The 22,681-nt window shown below is 43.0% G+C and overlaps 1 protein-coding gene across 2 annotated transcripts in view; it reads left to right on the top strand.

Moving 5' to 3' along the window:
- LOC110527541 (zinc finger E-box-binding homeobox 2) overlaps nucleotides 1–18,639 on the top strand; it is a 75,538-nt gene extending 56,899 nt beyond the window's left edge. The window contains exons 4-10 of one of the 2 annotated variants that reach the window (XM_036983025.2): nucleotides 3,989–4,057; nucleotides 6,362–6,568; nucleotides 7,696–7,910; nucleotides 10,046–10,154; nucleotides 10,503–12,601; nucleotides 14,688–14,790; nucleotides 16,522–18,639. In XM_036983025.2, the coding sequence (XP_036838920.2) occupies nucleotides 3,989–4,057; nucleotides 6,362–6,568; nucleotides 7,696–7,910; nucleotides 10,046–10,154; nucleotides 10,503–12,601; nucleotides 14,688–14,790; nucleotides 16,522–17,099 (3,380 nt within the window). In that variant the 3' untranslated portion in view covers nucleotides 17,100–18,639. Of the gene's footprint in view, nucleotides 1–3,988; nucleotides 4,058–6,361; nucleotides 6,569–7,695; nucleotides 7,911–10,045; nucleotides 10,155–10,502; nucleotides 12,602–14,687; nucleotides 14,869–16,521 lie in introns of both variants that reach the window. The other variant, XM_036983023.2, reaches the window with a different exon arrangement.
- Nucleotides 18,640–22,681: the final 4,042 nt, after the last annotated feature.

Here is a 22,681-nt window from a genome sequence, read left to right as displayed (position 1 = left end):
TGCGGATCACAGCCAAAATGTTTTTCCGATTTATTTTGTTTTCCATGAGATGAGAGGTTAGCCAACCCCCCTCCCCTCCACCATCACCACCTCCGCAGTAACAGGGGCAGCGATTGACCGCGCTTGCTAGTCATAAGAAGTTTATGAGATCAAACCACATTTTGACATGCAGTGAGTTGACAGGGGCAAGCAGAGTCAGGAGACATTACTGTAACTTGACGATACATAGGAAACGTATGGCGGTGCCACGTAAGATGGCAGAGGAATGTCGGAGATTCCTACACCCCACATGACTGAGACTCACTCGGCTCGTCCCAACGCTAAATCTCCGACCATGTCTATTCTCGTCTTTATCCTCACTTAAATAAACCAGAGTTATATCAGACGGTATTAACAGATAGCTTTTCAATCGTAAAAAAATTAAGAGCATCTTAGAATCGCCCTCTTTCGATTGTCTACATTATCGCAATATGATCAGACTTTCAGTATGTGATTGATGTAGCTTCATCTGCTAATAATCTAGTTTAGATCATTTCGGGCAGGTGATGCGTACAACTTTGGTGGCGCCTTCCATTTAGTTTCATTTGGAGCATCGCTGAGAGCAGAGAGCCTAGTCATGGATGCTTGAAAGATAAATACTTTTAATTAGGGCTAGGGGATAATCATTAAAGGAAGCCAGACTGCTGCAAAAGTCATTAACAATCTTAAATGATTTTTTTTTATTTTTATGATAGCCATTTACATGTATAATAAGAGTCAATGATTCTCGCAGCGGTGTGACAGAAACAGAGTGTCGCGCGAACTCATGTAAGACGTCCCGTTTAAATGAGCCGGTGTGTTGCCTATTCATTTCTACTAATGAACTGGGCTCTGTAGAGTGCTGGAAAGGGGGGAAATATTTCACCCCCTGAAATGTCATTGCGCTCCAAAAAGGATCCTCTATCGAAAAAAGGAGGAAGTTCACCTTGTGGTTGCTGATTATCGACATGCAAATCGGAAACATAGTTGTCGCAGACAGTCTCTGTATTATTTTTGCTCTGTTTCTATTTCTGCCCCGCTAGTAACAGTTCATATGGGGTTTGATTCTTTCAAAACAGAAATGTTCAAATCAAGATCAAAAATAAACAAGTAGTCAAAGCGTACAGTAATTGTTTATTTGATAAAAGCCTGTGGTGCCTTAATGTCTGTAATTCAACTATGTCGCAATTCCCAGATAATCTGCTTCTCATGTGATAAAACGTCTTCGGCCATATTTCTGAGACCTTGTGTGGTTCATTAGTGCAGATGATGGGAGTCTTCTCTTTCCCAAGCTTGTGGGCACTATGTTTGACTGTCCTTTTTCCTCTCTCACGGTGCCTTACTGTCTACAATGATACCTCAGCACATAACTTTTCCCGGAGATAAGCTGTGCTTTTCTCCCCTGCCTTTTCCACGTCAGCTTTAGTACTCTGTCCGGAGGAGGCAGGTTTTGAACGGAAAAGCACGGCAAAAGTTTCTTAGCTGTGCCTTTCCGGTGCCCGGCACAATCAGAGTTTTGTGTTCTAGAATGGTCCTTGGCATTCTTTCACCCCACAATGGGGCGGTGGACACAGTGGGCTGGAATACATGACATCACTTATCACTCTAAAAGAAATCACCTGCATTCTCCCCTGTCTGCCCTTGTCTCTTTCTTCTCCTGGCCCGGCTCTGTTCAAGGCCGTTCAGAGAACTAACAGAAAGGAGGAGGAGGACCTTTGTTTTTACTGCGCCCTGTTCCACTGGTAACTGGCCATAAAAATAGGAATGTTTTCCAAACAAACAGCATCAATGGCGTTAAGTAAATAGGTGGACTTATGGCAGGGGAAAGGTATTCTGGACCCCTCCTCGGTCGCAGTCAGAAACTTAAACATCGTCCTTCAGTGAGGCGCGGGCCTTCGCTCACGCTCCCCCCTCTCCTTGCATGATTTATCAGGCAGAGACAGACCAGACTGGCTCTCGACTCACATTACACTTTCAACTATAAAAACGGGCCTCTCTCTCCAATGGATGTGTAGCTGTCAGAAGCAATAGGAATGGCCCAAAAAGGATCTGTGCAAAGGGCCATAGAAGTGAGGTAGGTGTAAGTGGTCTTAGCCTACCTCCTGCTGGAAATTCCCTCACTCTCATTCCTTGACCTCACGCAGATAATAGGGACTGTTCAAGGTAAAGAGGGAACGAAAAGCAAAATCCCCACTTGTGCTCCTTTGAGTCATATCAAAAAAAATATGCAGTGAAATTGGATTTACTAAAGGCTGCGAAAAACCAAAATGGCTGCATCCCTGCAAACTCTCCCACTTTCCAGGGAAAAAGAAACGCGAGGGCAAGAGGAAAAGGGAGCTCGATTAACATTCAGTAAATTATAAATGACAAAAAAGTAACTATTCATATATGCTGGTCTCTTAAACGCCAGAATTATATTTGTGGCTGTGGTGGAGGATTTTTTTGATTGCTCACAATACTCCAGTGTATCTTCAAAAATATTGCTAAAGGGCCATTTCCTTAGAGTGCAGCCTGGTTTGATGTCATTACTGAGAAGACAACGGCACTCCAAACCCCCTCATATGCAAATGAAAATGGCTGGCAAGTTTCTCCGCCACACAGTCAAGCTTCATGTCAAGGGAAAGTTGAGTACTTTTCATTCAAAAGAGTCCATTTTTTTTCTGAAGCTATTGGCTGTTAAAAAATATATATATATTTTTGGTGCAGAAGGAAACCATCTCACTTCAAGCGAAAGAAACAGAACAAACCCTCGCTTAATGAACCAAACCATTAAACAACAGATTTTTCACTCTACACCAAAATATACAGTATATATATATATATATATATATATAATTTTAATTTTTTCTGCATTTGATTCGTGATTGCTAATTCACTTTTTATTCTGAAGATTTTACACAGCTTGTCAGCTACTTTTCAAACTCATTTCCAAAATGTTTTTCTGTTAAGTCCAAGATACAAGAGACAGTAAAGAAGAGAAATCCTCTATTCCCTTAATCCATTGATTTGTTTGTTTACCCCTCCATGGCAACACAGTATCCTTGAGACCATAGAAATCACATGGCTGAAACGAGGAGAAACAGAGAGAGACAGGAGCCATTTTATTACCAGCCACTATCTTCTCGGAAGTACCTTGATTTAATTTTCAAACACAGGACGGAAGAAAGGAGTCACAGAGGACTCCTTAAGTTAATTGTCTGTGGACTTGAACACCAACAATGTCCTCTTGTTCGCCGCCACCTATACGGCAAGAGAATTTACCAACCAATGTCCAAAGTTGTTCCCTCCCTTGTTTATGAGCCTGTCTGTCAATCTGGGGTCCTTTATTTATGGCTGTCTTACCTGTGCCAGGACAAAATGCAAGTCTGCCTTTGGTGTTCCTAAGACTATGCATTACGCTGATTGGTAATAGAGTCTAAGCCCACAGCCCATGTTTTTTTCTGTGAAAACCCCCCTGTATAGTTTGTCCTTTTTTCTGTGAAAACCCCCCTGTATAGTTTGTCATTTTTTCTGTGAAAACCCCCCTGTATAGTTTGTCCTTTTTTCTGCCGCGTGTAGATTGTTAGTAGTGTCACAGTGAGGGAATAACAACTGCAAGGCCTTTTGTGCCGGTTACTCCTGTCTGACTGTTCAGGTGGATGGGGCTGGCTTCTTGAATTAATCTTTCTTTCTGGCAACTCTCGCTACCCCCGGAATGACAGAGCAGCTTTCTTTCCCACTGCTTGTTGTTGTTTTTAAGGTAAATAAGGCCCTGTCTGTTTCTGATGATAGCATTCATTTAGAATGCCACACAAAGCCTCGGCACAGTGCAACACAGCAAGCCCTTTATATCTCCGTACCTTCCTCTGAAGGCTTCATTGTGAGGCTTGGGTTTGCTTGGTACACTACAGCACTGAACATTGAACTGGACTTCTCTTCTCCTCCTCTTCCCTTCTTCCTCCCCTCCTCCCTCCCTTACTTTTCTCCACAGATGAAATGAAAGATGATTATGACACTATGGGGCCTGACGCCACTCTTCAGACGGTTGGAAACGGTACAGGTGAGTTGATTTAATCCATTGTGAGGTGATTTGATGTACAGATGTAGGATCTTCATTTGATCAGCCTGTTGCAGAAGAACTTTTCTGCAATGAAGGAAATGTAAAATTTGTAGGGCCGGTTTCCCAGACACAGATTAAGCATAGTCCTGGACCAAAATGTATTGTAATCCATTAATTATAATCCACATAATAATTCACATTTCCTGTCGCTGCAGGATTATTTTCCTGCTGTAGCAAACTGTCTCAAATGAAGATCCTATATCTGTATTGTGTTGAAAGATGAGGCCGAGACCAACCACCCTTCCAATCCTTGTGTGGGTGGCTGTGTGTCTCTGTGTCCGTGAGAGCATTAGTGTCCCTGCATGGTCCTTTCTACACAAAACTGTGGAACCAAATCCTACCTGCCATTTTTAATTAAGTAAACGAAGCTGATTTCCACCCACAAGTCTCTTGGGCATTAAGTTTTCCCTCCGTGATATCATCCCGACCGCTGCTGACAACCGGCCTCGGCACCGTTTGAGTAAATACTCACCACTTAACGGGCATCCCTCCTTAGGAATCTTCTATTCTTCCTTTTTTTTGGTGTGGAAATTTAGACACCGCAAATGTTTCCGTTCAGGACATTAAGGTCGTGGAAACAAGGTAGTGGCACTGCATTGGAAGGCAAAAACCCACCACTGGATTACATGTGATGTCATTTAAGAAATGAAAATTGTAAGCACTCTTTTATCCAGGTGATTTCCTCTATTACAGAGAAGAAAGTAGCCCCTCTTTTTTTAGAGGGGAAATTTCAAAGGAGACACTACGAGGTTGAGCTTGTAGCTTGTTTGGCAATACAGCGACTTCCTAAATTGCATTTCATTTGCAAAATCAAATGAGTCTATGTTTGATCTTTTGAATGTATTTCTAATCCTTAAGATTTAACGGTGAGATGTGAATCCAACGTAGAGAGTTCAAGCATCCTCCCAGGTTTGCCTCTAAATTGACATTAGATGATTCTCAAATTGTTCCCACAAAGTCCTAATGAGAATGCAGGAAATTGAGCTGCCTAGTTCGTAGTTGTTTCATATGATTTCATAAAAGATCCTTTGGCACCAGTGACATTTTCATGCCACTTTTGACAACCGCATCCACTACCTTGACCTTTCACAAATTGGGCCCGTAAAATAATCACTGCCAAACAAATCACAATATAAAAAATGTACCTTGGCTTGGAAATGTCTAATTAAACAAGTAACAATCTAAATCCAGTCAAAATAAAGCAGTTTGTGTGACGTCCTGTAATATTTAGCACGACAATGTCTTATGAGTGTTATAACAGTGATATGATAGGGGGTTGTGGGTGGGGGGGGTGGGGTGGGGCAATAGAATGTAGAATGCAATAGAATGTAGACTCGCCTCAGATTGTTGCAATGCTGTATAGCACAGCTTTGAATGAACGTGAACCTTTGAGGGTCTATCATCTTCTGTTGAATAATGAAAGGTTGCAGATTCTTGATTAGCTTTGTTTGCTACTGGAGCCACAGCTATCTCTACTCCACAGCTTTGGGATTCCCCAACGAGAAGGGACTGGAGAATATGAGAAAACACGTAATGTGTGACTTCAGCAATTTCAGAAAGGCGGCTTTAAAAAGTGTTTTCTTGACTATGGTTAAAGCTTTTTTTGTGCAACATTGTGGTTTGTCCTCAGTAATCTGTTCCGCAGCCAATCAACTAACCAGAGCCCTTTATTGACCCCTTGTGTGGAAGTCAATACGCAGGGGATTTGTTTGTACTGTTGCTACACAATGTGTAAATAAAATGTTAATCGAGAGGCTTAAACGCTGAGGTCGTAATTAAATAAATGGATGTCTTTCGGTAATCTTAAAGATTCAACATTGTAAAATACAAGTGATTCTCATTGTCAAGTATGATACAGAACATTAGAAGTCATTTGACCAGTTTAAATTGTGTTCCCCGCATTTATTGTGTCACTGGTAATATGCTTAAAGTAAATACAATCTGTTTATCTTAAATACTTTCCCCCATGATTTAAGGTGGTACTTCAACTCACATTTCTTGTTTTAGAGGCTGTTGTGTGACACGATAAAACAGTAATTCAGATGTATTCTTAATGTCTGTTGTGGCATTTCTTCATCACAGTTAGACCCGACAAGTTCCCTGTTTTGCTGTAACACACATTTATTTTGGTGAAGAATCCCATTTTTTTTTAAACCCATCTCTCTCTCTCTCTCTCTCTCTGTCTCGCTCTCTTTCTTTCTCTCTCTCTCCCTCCTCCTTCTCTCGTTCTCTTCTTCTTTCCAGTTAAGAATGTTGTTGATTGCACTTCCGAGTTTGAGGAGTTCTTCGCCAAGCGTAGCAAGCTCCAGGAGGAGAGCCACGTGGTCAGCATCGCTGAGTACCTGCAGCGGGGCGACACTGCCATCATTTACCCAGAAGCACCCGAGGGAGAGGAGCTGTCCCGTATGGGCACGCCCGAAGCGTCTGAAACAAACGGCCAGGAGGAAAATGGTACGAATCCATAGACAGGGGCTGTATGTATGAAGCGTCTTAGAGACGGGGTGCTTATTTAGGATCAGTTTTGCTTCTTTTTTTTTTAGATCACAATGGATAAGATTACACGGGCAGGGGTGAGCTGGGGCCATATGTTTGAAGCCTTTTAGAGTAGGAGTGCTGATCTAGGATCGGTATTGCCTTTTAGATCACAATGAATAAGATTACATGGACAGGGGGGAGCTGATCCTGGATCAGCACTCTTCCTTTGAGACTCTTGCTACATACGTTCCCCAGAAGAGAACAGAGCAGCAGTGGTGTGGCTGGACTCTTCTTGGTCTCTGTGGCACAGTGACATGGGCAGCTGTTGGTCTCACAGATTCTTCACTGGATGCCTCAGTGTTTACCTTCGGTTCTCCAGTCTTTAAGCAGCAGCAGCTGCCAGAGGTCTGAAATAAGATAGTACACCTCCCAGACCCCGGGGGAACAGGGATTGAATTAGAATGGATTTATGATCTGTACTTCAGAAATTATGAAAGTGTGTGTGTGTGGGGGGGGATGGTATTAAATAAGCCACTTAAAAGCAATTAGGCGAGGGGACTATGGTTTAAGGGGAGCAAGGAAGGACGAGGGGGGGAGGGTGGGTAAGGTAGTGTTCTTAAAAACCAGGTCAAGGTGCTTCATTTCCGACTGACATTTGTCAAATATCAGTGTAAGATCAGATATCATGTTCAGTTTGTGTCTTAAATCAAAAGTCAAAGAAAAAACACAATTACTTAACTAAGATAAAAGTATGTTATGCAACACATTCGGAAGTGTATCGGTCAATTAAAAGCTCATTCAATTTAGTACGCGGGAATTTTAAGGTGTCTTAGTATGTGATATAAAAAAAGGAGGGGCAGAGTCTGTGTGTGTGTGTGTGTCTGTGTGTGTGTGTGCGTGGGTGTGTGTGCGTGCGTGTGTGTGTGTGTGTATGTGTGTGTCAGGGCATGGATGCCAGCCTGAGACGATGGCACTCTGTAGAGCAGATTGCAGTGATACCTCCCATACCATTCCGGGCAGTACGCCCATTAGCTGCCATTGATTTACTGACCTTTTGGACCGCTTTCTCTCTCTCCCCCCGTCTCCCCGTCTCCCCAACCCAGACCTGCCACCTGGAACTCCAGATGCTTTCGCCCAACTGTTGACCTGCCCCTACTGCGACCGGGGTTACAAGCGCTTGACATCGCTCAAGGAGCACATCAAGTACCGCCACGAGAAGAACGAGGAGAACTTCGCCTGCCCCCTGTGTAACTACACGTTTGCTTACCGCACTCAGCTTGAGCGACATATGGCCACGCACAAGCCCGGCAGAGATCAGGTGAGGATCATATGCCCTCGTTTTTTTTTTTTTTGGTTGCTGTTTTCAATCACTTCCAGGATCATATGCCCCTATCACTTCATTTCTAATGTGCTATGATCCCTTGGAGGAAATGATATAATTTTGATTGGCAGTCGTTATTAATTTTTCATGACATTTTGAAGATGCAGATCTTTTAATGGTAATAACTTTAATTGAGGCCCTAAATGGTTTTTTGATGGCCCCGTCTGATATGATTTTGCCGTCTTATGTTCACGATCGAATGATTATGTTAATTTCCAATTTAGACATTTTATCTGCTCCTTAATTTCACTTCAACTAGTAGATTTTATGTTCTTTAAAATCAAGCATTTCCTTTATGCAGTACTATGTCATACATTCCACCATTTCCTTACATTGTGTAAACAGAATCAACAAGTGCACTTATTATTGAGTCTCACTCACTCTCAATGTGCTTTTTTTTAAATATAAACTAACCTGGGAATTTGTTGGCAATTTCCATGCATCAAATCCAACTCCCTGTGTGGAAAAAAAAAACACCTTCTATTCATAGATGTTACATTTGCTTGCCAACCATGTTTAAAAATAAGTGAATCTGAACAAAACCGGCAGTGACAATTTAAGTCCTCTTGGGGTACAAAAGAAAGAAGAAAGAAAGATCAAATGTGTTGTGAAGTTAGTGAATCATTGTGTCATCGCTTACAGGCAAGTCCCAATCCCATGTCCCGTGAGAGCTGTCTCTACCTAGGAAAAGATGCCCTCGCCATAAACACCACACAAAATTCTAAAATAACCTATAACTCTCCTTATCCAATTAACCAATCAAGAGAAAACATGTCATTAATACGAGCCAATAATATTTGAATACCCAGCCCATGCGCCCCGACAACAACATCCAACATCCCATCCCATCCCTAACCTTCCCTGAGTCATGTAGGATAGCAAGTCCCCCTCTCCCAAAAATTCACATTTGCTGGTGTTGGTGCCATTGACAATTAGGATTAGAGAATGATTGTATCTTATTGGCACAACTAAAGTTTACTGCGGTCCTCAGAGGGAAGCAGGGGGAGCCAAAGCAGCTGTTGCCGTTTGTTTATGCAACTCAGCAACGTACGAGCGGTGGGGTCCCTGACTGGCGCTTGGCGGCCCCACCGACAGACAGACCCACTCCTGCTCGATCTTTGAAGGTTGCTGCCGTTTATAACAATCCTCCCTGTGTCCTCCCTTACGCCATCTGTCTCCCCAGGAATGTGGGTAGAGTCAGCACACCCCAGCAGTTGTCAGGCTGGATCAGGACGCTGGCTGCATCTTTCTGCTACGCCTGCCCGCGTAGCGAGTGCTGCTGAGAGATCTTTTGTATTGCCTAAGCATTTAACGTGTTCACCTCCCACTCAGAATTAATTGTGCACGCCTGCTGTGTGCCCCCCCCCCCCCCCCCCGTTTGCACGTGCGCTGTTATTGTTGTTGTTATTACTATTATATTTGGATTTTGAAACAGGCAGAGGCCTCCCCCTGTTTGAATTGCAAATTTGAGGGGCCGCAACTGATGTTTACCTTTGAACAGAGAATCAAGGCCTAGGCCCATCCTATCCAGCATAGTCTAAGATTATTAAAGAGACGTTTGAGGATTCAAATGATTAGTGGAAATCTGTTCCAATTAAGACATTTCAACATTTATGGAAATGTGTTCTTTCTTCATGTAAAATGACTGTTGTTTGCAGGTATGTGAAATACAGGGAAGGACTTCTTGTGAAATAGTCAGAATATCTTTTGAGTGATTACCCCCAAATGAATAAAAGTAGATCAGATCTCTTGTCTCTAATGAGGGGGAAACTATATATATTTTTTTTAAAGAGCCCCTTTCATTTATTTTATTTTATTGGCTGCCAAATTCTAAAGGCATCGAGAGCCAGGAAATGAAAAGGTATGTGATTCCCTCTGTTATCAGCGCCACTCTTGTACTCTCTCGTTGGAGTTGGAAGTAGAAAGAGGCAAGATGGGCTGTGTAGCAACGCGAGACATTTGGCTTGTCGGTTGATTGCACCGAGGGCTGATTGTGATTATTTAGTGAACTCTTTTCCCCCTGTAATGTTGTTAGCAGAACTCATGTCAATACCTGCTTCTTTTCTCTATAGCACCAACTGCTGAACCAGGGGGCTGGCAACCGCAAGTTCAAATGCACAGAATGTGGCAAGGCCTTCAAATACAAGCACCATCTGAAGGAACACCTGCGGATTCACAGTGGTGGGTAGCAAGGGGGCCTGTGCACTCCTCTTAGAATATGCATAACCTTGATTTAAGACTGTGGTGAACTTCGCACAGGGTGTGCTAAAATCGATTGCCTTTTTCTTTTCTCTCTCCCACTGTTCCAATGGATGACTTGAGCTACTTTGTTTCCTTCTATCTGCCAATCTCACAATTGAGCAGTTCAGTGTTAACACTTTAGTTTGGCATTCATTAAAGGTGTTCATTGTTGATACATTTTCCCTTAGCCCACTTGTATTTAATAATTGAGAATACGTGTGTTCATTATGCCATTCTAAATGTGTTCATGGCAGATGTTTTTTAAAAGTATACGTTGTCTCTTTTCAGGTGAGAAGCCATACGAATGCCCAAACTGCAAGAAGCGCTTCTCCCACTCAGGCTCCTACAGCTCACACATCAGCAGCAAGAAGTGCATCGGCCTTATAGCAGTCAACGGGAGGATGCGCAACAACATGAAGACAGGCTCTTCCCCTACATCAGCCTCGTCCTCCCCCACTAACACCGCCATCACCCAGCTGAGACACAAGCTAGAGAACGGGAACGGGAACGGAAACGGCAAGCCCCTGGGCCACCACCAGGACCAGAACAACCACCACCTGAACATCAAAACAGAACCACTCGACTTCAACGACTACAAACTCATGATGGCCTCCCATGGCTTCGGCGCGCCTGGGCCCTTCATGAACGGAGGGATGGGGGGAAATAGCAGCCCGCTAGGGATCCACTGCTCAGCCCAGAGCCCCATGCAGCACCTGGGGGTAGGGATCGAACAACAGCTCCTTGGTTACCCGTCCCTGAGCAACAACCTGAGCGAGGTCCAAAAGGTGCTCCAGATCGTGGACAACACTGTGTGCAGGCAGAAGATGGACTGCAAACCGGAGGAGATCTCCAGGCTCAAGGCTTACATGAAGGAGCTCGGGAACCAGATCGAGGAGCAGAAACAGGGACTGACGTCACAGGGGGGTCACCAGGTTGGTCTGCCAGTCGTCAGCCATAACGGTGCTACTAAAAGCATCATCGACTACACATTAGAAAAAGTGAACGAAGCCAAAGCTTGTCTCCAGAGCTTGACCACGGACTCAAAGAGGCAAATTAGCACTATCAAACGTGAGAAATCCAACCACATGCTAGATTTAGGTACAGAGGATAAGATGCATGAGAACAACATTATGTTTACACCCTTTTCTTGCCAATACTGCAAAGAAGCCTTCCCAGGTCCAATTCCCTTGCATCAGCATGAACGTTACCTGTGTAAAATGAATGAGGAGATCAAGACTGTTCTCCAGACTAGCGAGAACCTTATGCCCACAAAACAGGGGATGTTTACGGAGAAGCATGCCCTCCTGCTCTCGTCCATGCTGTCTGAGAAAAGCCCCATCAACCCGTACAAGGACCACATGTCAGTGCTCAAGGCCTACTTCGCTATGAACATGGAGCCCAATTCAGAGGAACTACTGAAGATCTCCATAGCGGTCGGCCTTCCTCAGGAATTCGTCAAAGAGTGGTTCGAACAGAGGAAAGTCTTCCAGTACGGCACCCCAAGAACTCCACCACTAGAACAACGAAGGAACAACCATGCAGATATGGTATTAGCCGCAAACAACCACAACCACACTCCCACTAAAGACTCAATGGCAGCTAGATCCCCAGTGTCCCTGATCAAGTGTAATGACCGTGACCGCAACCGTGACCACCATATCATGTCCCCCTCCATGGCAGAGCTCCATAACAACGTCAACAACTGTGAGAACCAACTCAGACTCATGAAAGCCAACACGTTCAGTGGACACACCAAACACATGGGTGACCACTCCAAAATGGACCACCTCTCAAGGAGCAGCACACCCTCTCCTTTGAACCTTTCCTCCACATCTTCCAAAAACTCCCAGAGTAGCTCTTATACTCCAAACAGCCTGATGTCTGAGGACCTGAACCTCAACATGAACCTGTCTGAACAACCACTGGACCTGTCACTGCCAAAGCTCATGAAGGAGCCCAAACACGCCATGACCGTGAAGAGCAGACCTAAACTAAATGGTATTAACCACCATGACCACTCCAGTGTTCCCTCCCCACGAGAACACTTCGAAGAGCCACTTAACCTGGCCTATCTCAAGAAGGAGTTTGAAGGCAGAGGCCAGAACCACCTCAATGGAGACTTCAACAAAAGTACCAGCCCCTTGTTCGGGATGAACCCCTTCGGTGCCAAACCTATGTACACGTCGCTTCCGCAACAGACCGCGTTCCCACCTGCCACCTTCATGTCGCCGATGCAGGCCAGCATGCCTGGGCTGAGGCCGTACCCAGGGCTGGATCAGATGAGCTTCCTACCACACATGGCCTACACTTATGCAACAGGAGCAGCTACCTTTGCTGAGATGCAGCAGCAGCAGAGGAGAAAATACCAGCGAAAGCCTGGTTTCCAGGTAAATAGATAAGCCACTTGTGGTTTAGTTTTTAAGCCTACGGTTTATCCCCTCTCTCTCTCTCTCTCTCTCTCTCTCTCTCTCTCTCTCCCTCTCTCACCCCATCTTTAACCCCTTTCTCTCTCTCTCTCTCTCTCTCTCTCCCTCTCTCTCCCCATCTTTAACCCCTTTCTCTCTCTCTCTCTCTCTCTCCCTCTCTCTCCCCATCTTTAACCCCTTTCTCTCGCTCTCTCTCTCTCTCTCTCTCTCTCTCTCTCTCTCTCTCTCTCTCTCCCCATCTTTAACCCCTTTCTCTCTCTCTCTCCCTCTCTCTCCCCATATTTAACCCTTTCTCTCTCTCTCTCCCTCTCTCTCCCCATCTTTAACCCCTTTCTCTCTCTCTCTCTCTCCCTCTCTCTCCCCATCTTTAACCCCTTTCTCTCGCTCTCTCTCTCTCTCTCTCTCTCTCTCTCTCTCTCTCTCTCCTCATCTTTAACCCCTTTCTCTCTCTGTCTCCCTCTCTCTCCCATCTTTAATCCCTTTCTCTCTCTCTTTCTCTCTCTCTCTCTCCCTCTCTCCCCATCTTTAACCCCTTTCTCTCTCTCCCCCTCTCTCTCCCTCTCCACCCCCCATCTCTCTCTCTCTCTCCATATTTAACCCCTTTCTCTCTCTCCCCCTCTCTCTCCCCCTCCACCCCCCATCTCTCTCTCTCCATATTTAACCCGTTTCTCTCTCTCTCCCTCTCTCTCTCCCTCCGTCTCTACCCCCCCCCCCCTCCCTCCTCTCAAATTCTCTAAAATGATCTGCTCATTGTGCCACTAATTAAAAGGTACTCTATTGAGCTCAAATGCTCACCTGCAGCATGTTGAACCAGGGAGAAAACACAGTCAGGTAGATAACCAGCTGTCAAACGCGCCTGGAGTCGTTCAGTTCTCCAAGCAGGCGTCATTAGCGATATCAGCATGTAATTGCTGTTTGAGAAGAGGTTATGATGTGGGGGATTCAGTTGTTGCCAGACTCCACCGTGAATTGTCCTTACCGCAGAGTGCAGGCAGCATCATGTCTCCAGCTGTTCAGTGTAGTCTATTCCAGAGTAAAACCTAGACTACGTACCCTTTAAAATCAATCTGTCTCAGCCTAGTTTATTTAGTTTTTTTCTCCTTAGGTGTTGTGTGTTGTGAATTGTGTGTGGGAAACCGTGTACATGATCTGTGCAATAGTAAAAGGGTAAGCCCTGGAGCTGCACACAGCACAGAGGATCTGACTCCGACTCCAATTCTCTGCCACTTTCTTGTATTTTATTTGAAAGACATTAGCACTCTAAAGCCAAAATGAGTTTCTACATGCAGGTTAATAATGCACAGGCTCCATGTTCATTCCCACTGAATGCTGAAGGCTGTTTAACATGGAGGGAACCATTTTGATAACAAAAAAAAGTATTAATAATGTTTCCTATTCTAAGTTATTAAATTAGATTAGATTTTTTTTTTTTTAATACAGCTACGGGCATTTAGCTCAAATTGATGGCGGGATGATAGTAGCTCTGTTCTTTAAAAAACAGTGTAAAGAAAGACAAAATCATTGTCAGACCAGAGCGAGCACTTCTTAATGAGAACAGTGGTGCGTCTCCATATTGGTCATTTAGAACACCTCTTGATTTAATCATTATGAGTTGGAAATGAGAAGAATATGACAATATGGCCCCGCAAAGGGCTTTCTCTTATTATTATGACCTCTCCTAATGTAATAATACTTTCCCCCAATTAATTTAAGTCTATGCCTTTCGGTTTTCATTATCCCTTATAAAGAACAGATGCGTATAGAATTAAAACTCTTTCATGTATAAAATTAAACTGATGTGGATTCAAATATATGGAGATTGAGGAAAAAAAACACACAAAAAAACATTCAGGGTTGATTCTCAACCATTACAATGTAGCCCGTTTTTTATATATTTATTTGCTCATTTACACCTGAGGTCTGTAATGGTGTTTGCAACTAGGCCAAACAGGAAGTTCCACTCTGTCTTTCATGCAGGCAAACATCAGGAGGCACGGTACCTGTGTTTAGTTGACATGTGTGGATTGATCAACGTGTCCTTTTCTAGGGGGAGCTGCTCGACGGAACAGCCGATTACATGTCAGGACTGGATGACATGACCGATTCAGACTCCTGTCTGTCCCGGAAGAAGATTAAGAAGACAGAAAGTGGTATGTACGCGTGTGACTTGTGCGACAAAACATTCCAGAAGAGCAGTTCCCTCCTAAGACACAAATATGAACACACAGGTATATACTGTTCCGGAACACTTATTTTACCCCGTTGCTTTCATTTCTAATGTGTTGTGTGACTAAACCCTTTCAATTGTTTCATTTTGGTTCATTCCCCACTTCTTTCTCGCTTTGCTCTTCTTATTTTTTTTCAGTTGTGTGTAAAATCGAGACCTAACTTGTTTCTTCATTGACAGGGGCGAGGAGATGTACTCGCTCAAATATGTCGCGCAAAGACGTTACGTTATCGGGGTTATGCCAGAAATACCTTTTCTCTGCGTGTATGAGCGCAAATACTTCAATCAAAATGGGATAGAAAGTTCCCGAACTAAATGTTGTGTCATTGCTTTGCATAATGCATGAGGGCACTGTCTGAAGTAAATGTCACCCTTGGCCGTTCCTAATTATATCCATCACATGTTACTTTATGAACCCTATTATGATGTGCAAAACACACTCGGGCGCACCCACGTATAACTAGTGAAGAGACAGAGACAGACTGCTGACGGTATCACTTGACCTAAACGGTCCTTTGTTGACTTATCACCCTAATCAGTGATCGATCGGTTTAACCCACTGAACATTTGTGTGTTCATGCCATTTTTTTTTTATTTAAAAAAAATAAAATAATAATTGCACTTCCCACAATGAAACTCTTTCACTAAAAGTTGCGTCGTTCCTCACACACATGACTCTGTGCATGCACGCAGCAGAACGTGCTTGATGTAGCCTGCAGTTGATCTGGTTGTGGTATTAGGTGTGTGTTGCAAGAACGGCAGTTATGGAAAGTGTCAAAGGCATTCCACGGCTGTTTGTGGCTAGGAATTGGCCAGATGTGTTTTGGCGGCACAAGTGGCGTCACGAGCTGATTGAAATGCCAAAGGAGAAACTCTGTCTTACGATTTGTGTCAGATAGACTGTTATATTTCCGGATTTGCTGAGGTGTAGTAAATTTAAAAAGGGGTGCAACTGTCCCCGACTCCCCACCCCATGATATACACCATGACCAGCCACCATTGCTGGCTGCTGGGGGAGTTTTTATTTAGCCAGATCATTTGGTAGCATGATGTAATGAAATGACACTCCATCAATGTAGGGCGACTCGAGTTTCTCGTCTCACACTTTTGCATTCAGGGTATCCCATCTTACATGGTGAGTAGAGATGAGTCCCAATATAATTGAGGGACAGAGGCGTCTAGAAACTACAATTATTCTTCTGAGATTATCAGGGTAGCCATAGGAGTCTCTTGTTCAATTTTCATCTCCTATTTGTTGACTTATTTGTCACAGCTTTCTGTTTGTTTAGTTTGCGGTGGTTTATTTATTTTGCATCCATCAGTGTGGCACTTACGCCGAAAAAGAAGTGTTTGTGATTCTGTTCCTCCATGCTTTAGCGATAGGAGGGAATTTCATAATGTAAACACATGACAGACCCTGTGGTTTATTTAAGCTGTTTATCCCCTCATTTGGAATAAACAAATAAGTTACGACACAGCTAGCATGGAAATTATAATGATAGTTCAAGTTGCTTCGTACCATTCGAATCATCTGAATGTACTTTTAGTTTGTGTTTGTTCTCCTCTTGATGTTTATAATTGTGTGAAATGTAGTAACAAAGTAGCGAGCTGGGAAACTCATGTCTGCTTTCCTCTCCCTTTTGTGTCTCCTCAGGTAAACGGCCACACCAGTGTCAAATCTGCAAGAAGGCATTCAAACACAAGCATCACCTTATAGAACATTCACGACTGCACTCGGGCGAGAAACCGTACCAGTGCGACAAGTGTGGGAAGCGCTTCTCTCACTCGGGCTCCTACTCCCAGCACATGAACCACCGCTACTCTTACTGCAAGAGGGAGGCCGAGGAGAGGGAGGCGGCCGAGAGAGAGGCCCGGGAGAAGGGCCACCTAGAGCCCACAGAGCTACTGTTGAGCCGGGCCTACTTACAGGGCATGACCCCTCAGGGCTACCCCGACCTGGAGGACCGCGAGGGCATTCTGAGGGAGGGCGGGATGAACGGAGGCATGAGAGATCGCCAAAAGGAAGTTGAAGGAACGTACGCGAAAATAGGACGTAGGGAAGAGGATTTTGAGGAGGAGGAAGAGGAGAGCGAGAACAAGAGCATGGACACAGATCCAGACACGTTGAGGGATGAGGAGGAGAACGGCGAGCACTCGATGGACGATAGTTCTTTTGACGGGAAAACAGAAACCAAATCGGATCACGAGGACAACATGGAGGACGGCATGTAATAAAACTACTGCATTTAAAAAGCTTCCCATCTTACTTTTCTGTTCAGTATTGTTACCTGCTTGGTTTTAAACGCTGCTGTGTTGAAGCTGTACATGCACGTGCCTGAAGCTTCTAGGAAGCTTTGTATTGAAGGACTCAAGGGGTGGTGGTTGTATATGTCTGCCCGAGGAGACATTGATTTGAAGTTTGATTTTGGGGTGGGGCGGGGGGGGGTTGGGGGGATTGTGTAAGAAGAGGCTGCATTATGCAAAAATGAAAAATGAATAAATGAATCCATTTTTAAAAAATTGTACAGTATTAAGGCCTACAAATATGTGTGGTGCTAACATCCTAAAATCTCTGTGTCCCATAGTCTTTATAGCACAAACTAGTGACTTGTACAAATTGCACTTCGCTTCTATAATCACTACAAAAAATAATAAAAAAGTATTGCCTATGTATATATTTATACAGTGTTGAAAAAAGCAGTAGTGTCCACGCTACAGTCCATCGGTTGTATTACTTATCTTTCACTTAATGTGTTGTCTATTGTTTTTGCCCTGTCGTCAGGCCAGCTAGCCACACAGTTTTAGGCCTCAGAATTTCTCTGTGAAGGAACTTAACAGATATTATCTGTTTGATTTTTAAGATACTGAAGTCTTAAAGAGACCTTGAAATGGAAGGGGAAACAGTTTGGCAGCACAGTACAGTAGATGGAAGGATCGTGTGAACAATGAAGGAGAAAGCCTTTGTAAGGTGTTTTTGATAAGAAAAAGCCTTATATGCAAACCTTTTAATCTGTGTGTTTCTGCAAGTGCCATCCTTGTATTGTGTGAAAGGAGGGTGACACATGTTACCTCTTCACCAGCTTCGGTATTAAGAGATAGCTCACCTTGCTCTTTCAAGCACCCATGTCAGTATTAGGACACTAGGCAGCAGCTCCTTAGTTTACATATGTCTGTGCAATTTTCAGGTTTATTTCATTAACTTTTGTCAGTATTACACCAAACAATTTTTTGAAACAACAAAATTGCATTCATTTTGTTTGTAGGTTGAATAACATTTTATTTATGTGGCCCATTTTATATTTCCTAATTTTATTTATTTCATACTGTAGTGTACAGTATTATAGTTCTTCAATATATAGATATATTTTAGTAAAAATGAACTTGGCGTTGATCATTGGGGCAAATTTTACGTAAAGAGAGCATTTATTGTGTTTTGAAACATTAATTGTGAAATGCAAATTTTCAACTATATTATTTTGTTTTATTTCCTTTATTTTCCAATTACTGGAAATACCAAATTTGGGAACTTTTATACAATATTGTGAAAACACTGTATTTTTAACTAAAAAAATTCCACTTTCTTCATCTTTTTTTTTTTTTTTTTTTTTGCTAAAAAAATGAAGAGGGACTGTTAAGATACAATGTATGATACCATGACTGAAGAAAATCTTTCCTGAAATGTCTTTGTAAAAGTATTATTGAATTTTTCATTTGTAATTTCTCTTGGAAATGACCATGCTCGAATAAAAGTAGCCAAATTACAGAACACAAAGGCCTTATGTTTCATCTTTTTTTTCTCGTGCTTTTGTAGCAGTGCCACATAACTACACCTGTCACTCAGAAAAGGAGTTGTCTGAAAGTAAAAGACCCACATTCCCCCAAAATTGGGAGTTTGCCTCGTATGAATCCAACTTTCAACACACTGAGTCACACAATAATTCATTGTTTTTTAATATTTATTTTCAATACTTTTATAACATTCAACAGACTTAATGGTTGTTTAATGACAGTCACATGACCAAGAGAGAGAAAAAAAAGCAAAGAAACAAATTCAGTCACTGAAATGAAAAGTGGACGCCGGCTACTGTAAAAGTACATTCGCGTGAAGATACTTACAGCTATTAACCGCTCACACTGCACACGCAGATTCAAAGCAACATCAAAAGGCTAAGGAGATGAAAGGGGGAAAAGGTTGAGCAATGCCAAACGCAGAGCATGCTTTGCATATTCCAATTTTCATATTGATCCTGATGCCATCTGATCGCTCGGCGCTGTCTCACAGATAAAAGGGGAGGTCTTAAATGATTAGCCCATTGAATTGAACCACGTACTGTTAACTGTTGGGACGATTAAGAATGCGACGCTTCCACAGAGATCAGAGGTAAGGAGAAGACGCCTTCAAGGAGGATAGAACACTCCAGGTAGAAAGCATTTGACACATTCTAGTACCCTTCGGAGCCACAAAAAGGAAGATCATGACGTTAGGAGGTTGTTCTGTTACGTTAAGATCATTACGTTAAGATCATTACATTGTACTGTTATTTGTTTCTCCCCCAGTCAATCATTTTGAAGTAAAGAACAGTTTCCTTTTAAAGCTTCATTTGAAAATACTTAACCAAGCTAGTCGAATGTTTGGGAGGAAAAAAAACACCTAATGACAACATGCTGTTTCAGTAACTCTTAATAATGGCATATTGCCGTATGTTTTGGCCAGATTGGTGGTGTGTTTGGAACATATGAACTCTGATGACTCACCACTGGTTTTAGGTATAGACTCAGACATTAAGTGTAGATTTTGCCTTCAGGGTGTGCAATTGCTTCCATTGATATCTCCCAAGTCTTACTATGGTTACATAATGTTGTCATTGGCTCAACACATACTGTACCTCGCTGACATATTATATAGGGAAACTTTATGTCCCTTGGCATTCCCAAGTTCTCAGATGAAAAAGAAAATAAAATAGAAGTGTGTACCACTGAACTGAAAAAAAAGGTATTTTCAGTAGAATTAACTCTGAACAAAGGATATGCAACTTAATTCCAAAACCTTTAGTTTATTTCCAAAACATTTAGTAAAGACATAGCAAAAAATTAATAAAATAAGAGGAGGTTGATGTAGAATCCAGGATATATCCAGGGTAAGAGAGGTAGAGAGGGAGAGCTCAGACTTTTGACCTCGTTAAATTATTTACATATCCCCATATGCTGCCCATATCATTCTCAGGGCGTATGAAGGACGGCCCCTGTGAAGAAGGCCCAGACCTGGCACTGGGAGAGAGAAAGTTCACAGGCAGGCAGGCAGGCAGGAGAAGCACAAGTGACCAGTAGGGATTAGCCAATCAGAGTGTCAGAAGAGCAGCCAGCTGTTAGCTGTTCAGTCTGGCCCAAGCAGAAAGAGACCCAGAGCAGGTGGTGCACCAGTGTGCCAGTGGTGGGACACAAACAGACAAAAAAAAAGGATGATAATAATAATAAAAGAAAATCACCCAACCAGACCTACATCCTTATTGAAGGGCAGAGTCTCTCGTGAAGTTTGTGCTCCAATGCACTGCTGAGAATGGTGGCAAGCCAAGGAGTTCTCAACTTTTTAAATGTGTTGCATATCATGAAAGACTACACCATCTGCGACAAAGATGCTGACACACATGCATTTCTGACCGATGATGTACAATACTCGATTTATTCAAAAGGGCTGTAAACACAGGCAACTTCACCGACCGAAAATTCATGGACCACAATACATTATATACCAATAGCATACAATTCTGACATATTTCAACATTATCTCATGCATTGATTTCCAAGGTGAAGGATCAAGACTGAATACCATCACTCTCAGTTGAGGGAGTGCTAGAGGGCCAAGCCTGCCCTGCCTGCATTCCCTACTCTGATGAATGCGGCAGATGCAGAGTGGGGAGGAGGAAGGAGAGCTGTAAAGGGCACAAAGACAACAATGCTCTCCAAAATCGGAGGGGGTTGGGCGTTGTGTGGAGCAAAGGCCCCTGCATAGACTTTTATTATTTTGCATGTATTATTTGATGCCCTTGTTCACACCCAGGCAGCATAGTTGACGTGGTATGGAAAGGAGGCATGGTGGGAAAAGCAGGCGTTGTATGAAAGTAAGCTATTTAGACTATATGTTGGTCTTGGGATATGGTGAGTTGGACCCCTGCTCCCCCAGTCCGTCAATGCACTCTCATACCATAGCAAACCATTGCTCGACATAGAGAAGGCACACTGTTGTTGAGGCAATGTTACACATTGATAGTTTTCAGGGAGTTTCTCTACCAAGGCTTCCTTTCTTTTTGTTTGTTTTTCTTTCCTTGCAAATCAGTCTGCACTGTTTATCCATACTTTCACCCCTTTATAAAAATCCATCCCTCTCTCTCTCTCTCTCTCTCTCTCTCTCTCTCTCTCTCTCTCTCTCTCTCTCTCTCTCTCTGAGGGGAAAGTGATTATGTGTTTTGCCAACGCGTTTGTGGAATCTTTGATATGCACAAACACAGATTCTAATGCGAAGCAACAGCGGCTTTGGCTGACGGGTGATTAGAATGCTGGATCATGGCTGTGTCTGCAGGGCCTCAGCTGGGTACAGGGAACATCACTCATTACACATTTCTAGGGGACTTTAATTCGTGCTAGGCCCAGCATGCCGGTGTAGGTGTAATCATATCTATTTAAATTACTGGTCAGTTATGGCCGACGACAATGATAATCTCCGGTGCCATAGGATAGGAGGATGGGATGATTGATTAAACTATTGGCCAAAACAAAGTGACACTTCTTTAACATTATCAATGAAACGGTTAACCACATGATCCCGTATCCATGCAGGGTGATTAGGCTATAGTAGCCAGGTTTCTGAAAGCTAGCGATCTCCTTCAGGGTTTTCTGTACAAAACTTTACCAGGGATGTTCATTTCAATGGTGCACAATGCTCCTTCACAAATTATAGTGATCCTTTCGAGATGGGCACATGCATTTTTTATGAAAGGCATCATGCGAATGGTGGATGACTGCCTAGACTTTCATGTCACTAATATGTTACTGTCCTCTTGACTTAATTAAACATGGTCCCCACTATTCTTGACAGGAAAATATCTCTATTTTAATTAGATACTTCACCACCAGACAGAAAAAAAGGACGATGTAATTCAAAGTACGGTTCATGTAGTCATTTAACTCTCGCAAGACTCATTGTCTGCTTGCCCTCCTTCCTGATGTCAAGCTATGATTTGTACGCAGCCTGAATTATAGTAAACAGGGTATTGTTAATAGCTAGAATGATTGAAGCTCAGATGTTCGTATGGCCTCTCTAACCCCCTGTACAACGTTTAGCGCTGGATCTGAAGAGGCCATTGGCAATCCATTTACGAGGTTAGTACATGGTAGGTATATGGTTATGCACGGTGAATAAGCGCCTGAGTCAATGGACTTAACACTGTTTTTCTACACTGCACACTCTGGAAATAGATAATTATGCCATTGAGGGAGCCAAACCTTTGCAGCCCAAACCTTGAAATGTATGCAATTTTACATATATGTAATTCCTTAAAGCAAGCATTCCCTCCTATCCTACTGGGATTAGGCCTAACGACAGCAGTTAATTATATTAAGTGTCATTTTTTTAAACAGTTCACGAACTGCAAATTATACTTCAAATCACTCCTTAATGATCTTAACGGTAATTAAATAGTGTAATATCTCAAGGAAAAGGAAATAATATAACAAACACTGTTGAGATAAAAGCACTTTTTGGGAGTCTAATTTCATTCCATGGACATATATGCCAGTGTTGATAATATCACGTAATC

The sequence above is a fragment of the Oncorhynchus mykiss genome, chromosome 7, assembly GCF_057628025.1.
Source record: "Oncorhynchus mykiss isolate SJ-2025 chromosome 7, ASM5762802v1, whole genome shotgun sequence".
NCBI classification, from domain to species: Eukaryota; Metazoa; Chordata; class Actinopteri; order Salmoniformes; family Salmonidae; genus Oncorhynchus; species Oncorhynchus mykiss.
The sequence above is the reverse complement of the archived record's forward strand: the minus strand, read 5'-3'. Positions and strand labels throughout refer to the sequence as shown.